We start from the raw sequence: 9,243 nt of genomic DNA on the forward strand, positions 1-9,243 counted from the left end.
TTTAGCTATGTTGTTAATATTTTTCCTAATAATTTTATAAAACATAAATTGTGCTTCTTTTTTTTTTCTTTCAAATTACTATATTAGAGTGATCTACCAATCCACAAAATTCAACGCAAAATGCTACAATAACTTCTCATGTGACATATTTGTTGAGCCAAAATATCAAAATCAAGTGGTTTGAAGATAAGCAAACAAGTTAATTAATCACTAATCTTTATTTTGATTGTGTTGCTATTTAACTTGTGCTTTTGAATATATTATTTGAAGATAGGTAATCAAGTGCATATGTACAATAATTAAGATCATTATGGTTTATACAAGATCATTATGGTTCATAAGAATACATTCTTAGCAAACCAAGATCATTCTAGTTCATAAGAATAGTAGTTTGGGCAAAACAAAATCATTCTGATTTATTACAATATCATTTTGATCGATCAAGAATGAAAAGGACATTGCTGCAAATGCATGCACCTTCTGCAGAAAGTTCATTCTGATTTATTACAGATGCATACACCTTATGCAGAAAGTTCAGCTTGCGTCCAAGGCAGAAAACTAACACCAAATAGTTGTTAAAACAATTCTCAGTCACAATATTCATTCAAGCACAAACAAATAACTTTTTGGGTGCAAAGGAAAAATATTTTGGATAAAATAGAACAATGTCTATTAATTACCATTATGAACAGTTGGATCAGTAATGGTTATATGAGCTTTCTTTAACCTTTATCGAGTCTATAAAAAGAACATCAAGGTGAAGACAACAACAATAGTTTCTAGGGCAATCAATTCATCACTAAAACAATCATACTCAAGCAAAAGCTCCAATTCTCTTATACTAGATTCAACAATCTTTTTACTAAGTTATTTATGATAATCAATTTTGAACAAGTGTTGAAAAGATTCTAATCTTATAACCTTCTTTTATAATTCCAATTGAAACTCAAGTCTATTCCTTAAAGATAGTTTAAGGGTTTTGTAAAAATTATTTTTTTGATCAGAAGGTATCGTGTAAAATCCTTTCTGGACAAAAAGATATCTATAAAAATCATTTCAAGGTTGAAAGGTGAATGTTGTAACTGGTCAAGAAAAATTGGGTGAAAGCAAGAACATTCTTGTGAAGCACATTAAATAAAAAACTCACAATTGTGAGGACTAGACGTAGTCCACCTTGGATGAACTGTGATACATCTTTGTGTGATTCTCTTATCCCTATCCTTTATTATTTATCACTCATTATCACTAATCACGTAGAAATGATATGTTTCATTTATTTTTTTACTAACCAAGAACGTTCTTCATTTTTTTATATAAATAGCCAACATTGATCTTGAGTTAGTTTAGCTTAAAAGCAGCAATTAATATATTTAAAACGGGAATCACAATTCAACCCCCTTCCTTATGATTAATATTGCTACTTCGTTTGACATCAGAGCGTGGTGATCAATGCATTTGGGCACATGTTTCTAACTTTGTACTATGATATTTTGATAGTTCTTATAGCCAAGATTAGTTTTTTTGGTATATTTTACTTTTTAGAAATATAAGATGATATCAAATGTTCCTCCAAAGTAACCATGTTTTATTAGGCGTATTGAATCTACATTTGTTGGGGTAATGAAGGTTGAAAAAATTTGCCTACATTACGGGATCATTTTAAGAGGAAATGTATAGAAATCCATCTTGTTAGTAATTAGTTAAGAGAGGGGCGTGACTAAGAAAAGAGAAATAGTAGTCATGGGATCATTTTATGGGGTCTAAACTACTGATTACGTGGCTTAAGTTTTTTTTTTTTTGTAATAATAGTTAGTATCGGACCACTTGTTTTTCTCCCTATAGCTTTTAGAGCCCAAATTCAATTACTATATATTTTAGTACTGATAGCATTTCAACAAATGTACTGAATCGTTGCAAGTAATAATTAAAAAGGTAGTACCGAGTGTCGAACTCAAGGATTGCGTTTTACTATCGAATTATATTTAATCACTAAAATTGAATAAAATGTTCCCGGATTAATTGAAATTATATTTAAAATTAACAATAGTAATAAAATTGATCATTTATAATAAGAAAAATGTTAGGGATGAGTTTCACTTCGAATCCAACCTTGGTGTCTAATTGGATCCTAGTTACTGAATTCCTTTATTGAGTTATTACCGAATTCTCTTGATTATTCTTGCCCTAATATCTTAGTGACAGAACCTTTAATTCCAAAGTAACCCCTAATTCTAGTGGATTTAAGATTAGAATTAAGTCTTACCGTACAAGAATTCTCTTTTAAATTATTGTCTTTGCAACTAATTTAATTGGTTTCATGACCTGCATTTATCACATGACTACAAATTCATGAAGTTCTCATCTCAAACATTCGTAAAGTCCACTTCCGTTTCAAAATATAAATCGTAGAACATTTTAATGTTGATCGAGCAATAAAAAGCATTAGGCGTGTTTTAATGTGTTATGTTGTGCGTTGCGCGCTTTAGGCGCGAATAAACAGTGACATCAGCGTGAAATGCGCTTGGGGTGTACCCGGGGCGCGGATACAGTAACATCAGCGTGAAATGTGCTTGGGGCGCGCAATATCTTATTTCTAGAGTTTAGTGAATGTGTCTCCTCTTTTGAGTCCGAGTTAGGTTTTGGGGTCTTCATGACAGTTGTAGCTATGGATCATATATTTCATTTGCATTTTGTTTGACTCCAATTAGACATTTAAACTCCAGATATGGCTGAAATACTCCACATATGTCATGTTGATTTCTCACCAAAATTCAGCACCGTATTAAAACAAAGAAACAACGCAAAACTCCGAAAAACCTCTACTTAATCAAGGAAATAAGAACATAAATATTTCATTAAAGCAAAGAAATAAAATTAATAAGATATATCAAATAACTCCTTAAAGTAACTAATGAACAAAAGATAAATAAGACTAAAAACAATGAAAAATGTGCATATGATGAAGAGCCATCAGGTACTCATATACAGATACTCAAAGTTTTCAATAAAACATTTTCGATGGAAGACTAATTTCTCAAATTAATCCACTTTTCAGAATTTCAGCAAGACCTTGAGGTTCATTTTATAATGTTAATTTCATGTTGATGATTCTATTTCTTTTTATTCGATTATATTATTATTCTTAAGAAATAATGATGACTGCCACAAAGTGTTTATTGCATTTTAAAAACAAGTAATGAATGAAAAATGTTAGAAGTGATCATGGAGGAGAATTTGAAAACAAGTTTTTTGAAAGTTCTTGTGATGAGAATGGAATCTCACAAAACTTATCATCTCCTAGCACACCACAACAAAATGGAGTTAAGAAAGAAAGAATAGATCCCTTCAAGAAATGGCTAGAACAATATTAAATGAGATGGAAGTTACAAAAACTTTCTAGACATAAGCAATTAACATTGCATGTTATATTCAAAATATAATTTAATTAGGCCCATATTGAATAAAACACCATATGAATTATGGAAGGGTAAAAAGCTAAATATCTCTTACTTTAAATAAATTTGGTTGTATTTGTTATATGTTAAACACTAAAGACAATATTGGCAAATTTGAAAGATCAAAAGCTTATAGAATGTTTAATAGAGAACTTAGATTATGGAGGAGTCAAGACATGTTAAAGTTGATGAGAAATAACTTGACCTTAAAAAGTCAAAGCAAGTTGAGGATACCACAAGTTTACTAGAACCAAAGGAAGCAAATGCAGACAAACCAAAAGAACCCAAACAATCAGAGGATGCAAGTAAGTCAGAGGAATATGACCAATTCAGAAGCAGTCAAAATAACTCAGAAGTCAGAACTGGATGGAAGTAGAAGTTATCCCATCCAAAAAATATGATTATTGGAAATTATAATGCTCCTCCAAAGATTAGATCATCACTGAATGACACAACCTTGTTTGGTCTACTATCATCAATTAAACATACCTTTGTTGATGAAACATTGATAGATGATGGATGGATCCCTGCAATACAAGAAAAGTTGATTAAATTTTCAAAAAATGATGTTTGGGATCTAGTACCTATACCCAAGAAAAATATTATTGGAACCAAATGGGTTTTCATAAATAAGTTAAGTGAAAAGGTAGAAGTTTTTAGAAACAAGGTCAGACTTGTTGCACAAGGTTACAATGAACAAGGTGTTGGTCAGCTTTGAGGCAATTTGTATCCTACTCCATTTTTCCGCTTATAATAACATTACATTATTTCAAATAGATGTTGAAAGTGTCTTTCTAAATGGATGTTAATTTAAGGATTAGTAGTATTCTTGGTTTCAATAATTTGAGATGAATATGATTTTAATCTCTCTAAATTTAATTTTTAGATTTCATCTCTTATTATTTTAGATTTTAACTTTTAGTCATTCACAAAATTTAACTACAAAAAATCCCTGATGTGGAACATTGTGTCATCATATTTTAATAATTTGGCTTATTTTATGTACTTGACTTTGATTATTTTTTTTAATTAAAATAATTGAATAAAAACATTAATAAGTAATAAATAAAAATGAAAAAACATAAACCATTGTTCATTATCTTTAATGACAATTCCTACATTGTTTTCTTCGTCAATTAAGTGTGACATTCTCGTCTATTAAATGAGACGTTTTGTTTTTCAATACAGATGTCGTGTTCATTTTATTCAAATTAATTTTGATTCAAATCAGACAGATTCAATCAATGATTTCACCGTCCTTAACGTTGCAAATTCGAATAGATGAGTATTCCGATCTCTTTCATTATGTCAAATTTGCAGACATTTTACTGTTATATGCAATTAATTTGTCTTGTGAATTTGTTCAAGTATTATTTTTTTCGTTTTTAACAAATATGTGTTTGTGTTGTTCTCGAATGATGTACTCTTTTAATAACAATGAATGAATATTGTTTGTAAGTCAAAAAAAAAATCTGTAACAACAAACCTATAAAATTTTCCATACAAAAAACAGAAAAAGAAAACAAACCCAACAACACTTGATAGGCAAAATAAAATTGAGCAACATAAACGTAACTACTTCTATGATCTGTTTGCCTCAACTAACACTTGTATTGACAATGATCTAGCTTCTCATATTGCACTAAAAAAAAAAAAAGATAATCTCCAAAGAGAGTGGACCAACACTCCTCGAAAGTGCAGTAGCCAATAATCCTTGATGTTCATTTTGGTATATTTTACTGTTTAGAAATATAAGATGATATCAAATGTTCCTCCAAAGTAACCATGTTTTATTAGGCGTATTGAATCTACATTTGTTGGGGTAATGAAGGTTGAAAAAATTTGCCTACATTACGGGATCATTTTAAGAGGAAATGTATAAAAAGCCATCTTGTTAGTAATTAGTTAAGAGAGGGGCGTGACTAAGAAAAGAGAAATAGTAGTTATGGGATCATTTTATGGGGTCTAAACTACTGATTACGTGGCTTGAGTTTTTTTTGTTTGTAATAATAGTTAGTATCGAACCACTTGTTTTTCTCCCTATAGCTTTTAGAGCCCAAATTCAAGTACTATATATTTTAGTATTTATAGCGTTTCAACAAATGTACTGGTAGTACCGAGTGTCGAACTCAAGGATTGCGTTTTATGATGTGCGTCGCGCGCTTTAGGCGCGAATGGACAGTGACATCAGCGTGAAATGCGCTTGGGGTGCACCCGGGGAGCAGATCAACAGTAACATCATGTTGATTTCTCACTAAAATTCAACACCGCATTAAAACAAAGAAACAAAGCAAAACTCTGAAAAATCTCTACTTAATCAAGGGAATAAGAATATAAACATTTCATTAAAGCAAAGAAATAAAATATATCAAATAACTCCTTAAATTAACTAATAAATAAAAGATAAATAAGACTAAAAACAATGAAAAATATGGATATGATGAAGATTCATCAGGTACTCATATACAGATACTCAAATTTTTCTTTTCATGGATAAATAAAACATTTTCGATGGAAGACTAATTTCTTAAATTAATCCACTTTTCAGAATTTCTGCAAGACCTTGAGTTTCGTTTTATAATGTTAATTTCATGTTGATGATTCTATTTATTTTTATTCGATTATGTTATTATTCTTAAGAAATAATGATGACTGCCACAAAGTGTTTAGTGCATTTTGAAAACAAGTAATGAATGAAAAATATTAGAAGTTATTATGGGGGAGAATTTGAAAACAAGTTTTTTGAAAGTTTTTGTGATGAGAATGGAATCTCACATAACTTCTCCTCTCCTAGAACACCACAACAAAATGGAGTTATAGAAAGAAAGAATAGATCCTTTCAAGAAATGACTAGAACAATATTAAATGAGATGGAAGTTACAATTAACTTTCTAGAAAGCCATCTTGTAATTAGTAATTAGTTAAGAGAGGAAATGCTATAAAAGAGAACAAACTTTTTAGAATAGGAAGGATTGCATTCAATAGGGTCGTATCTAAGAAAAGTGAAATAGTGAACTTGACATAGAATTTGAATTTTATCCCGGAGAAATCTTTTTAAAAAAATAATAAGAATATACTGGGAGGATCACCTTTGAAAAAATCACAAAACTAGTTACAATCCATCCCCTGTATTTGAAGTTTGATTTCACTTCTATTTGAATAATGGTTCCAGAAATTGGACATCTTATGTTAATAGAAAATAATGGTGAATCGCGATTTATTGCAATCCTAAGATAAATACACTTCCCGTTCATATTTCCCCTTGTATTTAAGGGTCCAACTGCATCGTTTATAAAGCAGAGGCTCTTAATTATTTTTCGTAAAAGGTGGGAAATTCGGGTCTAGTTGTTTCTCATATGTAGCATGTGGTTGATACTCTTTTCTTGGGTGAATGAATGGTGGAGAACTGGTGCACTCGTAGGACGATTCTCTAAAGTTTTGAGGTAGTCTTAGGTCTTTGAATGAACTTTACAAAAAAAATTGGGGTAAATGTGGGGTACACATTTTTGGGGATCGCATAAAGTTTCCTAAATTGTAAAGTTGGGTCTCTCTAGTTTAAGTATCTTCGTTTACCAATAGGGGATAACCCTCATAGGGAATGAAATTGGGCACCATTAATTCGTTTAATTGCTAACTAGTTGGAATCACATAGTTATAGGTATATTGGTCTTGGTTGTAGGGTGGTCCTTATTAATTTGGTTTTGAATAGTACCGTTATATTTTATCTCTCTTTTATGAAGGTGTTGACCGTTATATTTTATCTCTCTTTTGTTAGTTCGGGTTACTTCTTGCGTGTAAGTAATTCCCATAATAGAAATGCTCTATCAGAGGAGGATACCAAGTCTTGGAAAAGATTTGGAAGAGTTAGGCCCTTCTATAGGTTATGCTCTTCTAGTGGAAATTACTTCAGGATAGGATTCTCGTAGACAAAAGGTTATTGTTGACCTTACTGATATGTCTTGTTTGTTTTTTGGGGAGCGAATGGAATCAACTACTCAATTTTTTATTACTTGTGATCTGGTCTTGCAGGTGTGGTATATAAAATTATGATGGTTATGCTGGGAGTTAGTGTTGCCTCATGATCTAGCTTGTCTTTTTGCAGTGGTTGAAACTCTTGTAGAGGGAATTAAGAATACGCTAGGTTTGATTATGGTCTAACATTCAATTGTGTGGTCTTCTTGGAAGTCCCGAAATAAAGATTTTTGGAACCAAGTCGGTCCTTTGAACATTTTCACTTTGTGGTTTTCATGTTAACAAAGATACTTTGTGAAAATAATTTATTGCACTAATAATTTGATTGAGTGTGCAGTAAATAGAACACATAACGAGATGAAGTCACTCATTTTACTAAACAACTCACTCATTTTTTTTTAATCACTAAAAATAAAACTTTAACTTCAAAGTAAATGTTTTTCATTCAAGAATTGAAACATAGGCAAAATGTAATTTTCATAAGACATTGTTTCTACTGGTTTAGAAAATGTTTTTCATTAATTATTTTTATCAAAAGGTTAAACTTCAAATCAAAAGTAGTTTCTACTGGAAAATACTTAAGACATTGACTAAACCGTATGGTTCTTCAAAAGATAACAACTTTAGAAATAAAACATAGTTTTCATCATAAAATTTCACTTTTTACCGCAAGTTTATCTTTTAAACCAAAAAATCATACTTTAACTAGTTTAATTTATTTTATTATCGAAATCGATATTTTAAACCATAGGTATAATTTTCTTCTATCAACAGAACACTTAAATCAAGGTTATATCACTACAAATGTCTTGACATAATCAAAGTAACTTAAATATTCATGCCTTCAAATCTACAACGTTGACTACCAAATTATTATAAAGAAAATGGAAAATATGAATCGAAAACACTGCACAAAATGGAGGGAAAAAAAGCCACACAAAGACCACAAATAATGCCACACATTGAAGACGAGCCAAAGAAAAATGCGAGAGAAAAACATAATCTACGTGAGAGCCTAAAATAAAAGATGAAAAAGAAAAATTATACAAAGGAATAATTTTGAGTAAAAAATAATTCTAAATTACTCTTTAGTGAATGAAGAACAAAATGAAAACAAAATAGAGTGGGACACACCATGACAAACAAATATATAAAGAAAATTAAGCACAATTTTATTAAATATTTCAAAATTAATATTTTGCAAAATAGATTAATTAAAGTATTTAACTTTTTAAAAATATGTTATAAAATATTCTCGATATATTCAAGATAATTAATTATAAAATAAATAATCAAAATAAGATATAGTTAAAAATAATTAAATACAACAATGTGCTTATTTAACATATTGCAAATACATAATAAAATATTACTTTCATTACCAACACACGTAAAAACACTTAAATTTTATTTTTTTTAAATACTTACGCTAAATATTATAAAAGTACTTATATAATATTTATAAATTATATTACTCATTAAATGTATAAAATTATGACACTATAGTAAGTACACATATGAAGAAAATTAATCACAAAAATTATTTATATATATTTCAAAATATTTTTAGTATCAAATTTTAATTATTTAAAGTCTTAATTGATAAAATAATTTATTATAAAATTTAGGATGTTAAAATTATTTTCTCATTTAAGAAATTTTGTATCCAAAATTTTCTGGTAGATAAATGAACTAGTATCTAAACCACTCACAAGAATCGACCGTAATATCTAAGGATATATAATAAATATATTGAAGGCAAAACATGTCAAAAGTCAATTAACTTAATTTGATATGCTAATTAACATGACACAAT

At 29.5% G+C, this 9,243-nt stretch overlaps 1 protein-coding gene across 1 annotated transcript in view; it reads left to right on the forward strand.

The window, feature by feature from the left end:
- The first annotated feature begins 5,629 nt into the window (after window positions 1-5,629).
- Window positions 5,630-9,243, forward strand: part of LOC101515011 (protein neprosin-like) — an 11,473-nt gene continuing 7,859 nt past the window's right edge. Inside the window, exon 1 of the mRNA XM_004517005.3 lies at window positions 5,630-5,687. Within this exon, the coding sequence (XP_004517062.1) occupies window positions 5,630-5,687 (58 nt within the window). The remainder of the gene's footprint in view (window positions 5,688-9,243) is intronic.

Source organism: Cicer arietinum, chromosome 7 (genome assembly GCF_000331145.2).
Source record: "Cicer arietinum cultivar CDC Frontier isolate Library 1 chromosome 7, Cicar.CDCFrontier_v2.0, whole genome shotgun sequence".
Lineage (NCBI taxonomy): Eukaryota > Viridiplantae > Streptophyta > Magnoliopsida > Fabales > Fabaceae > Cicer > Cicer arietinum.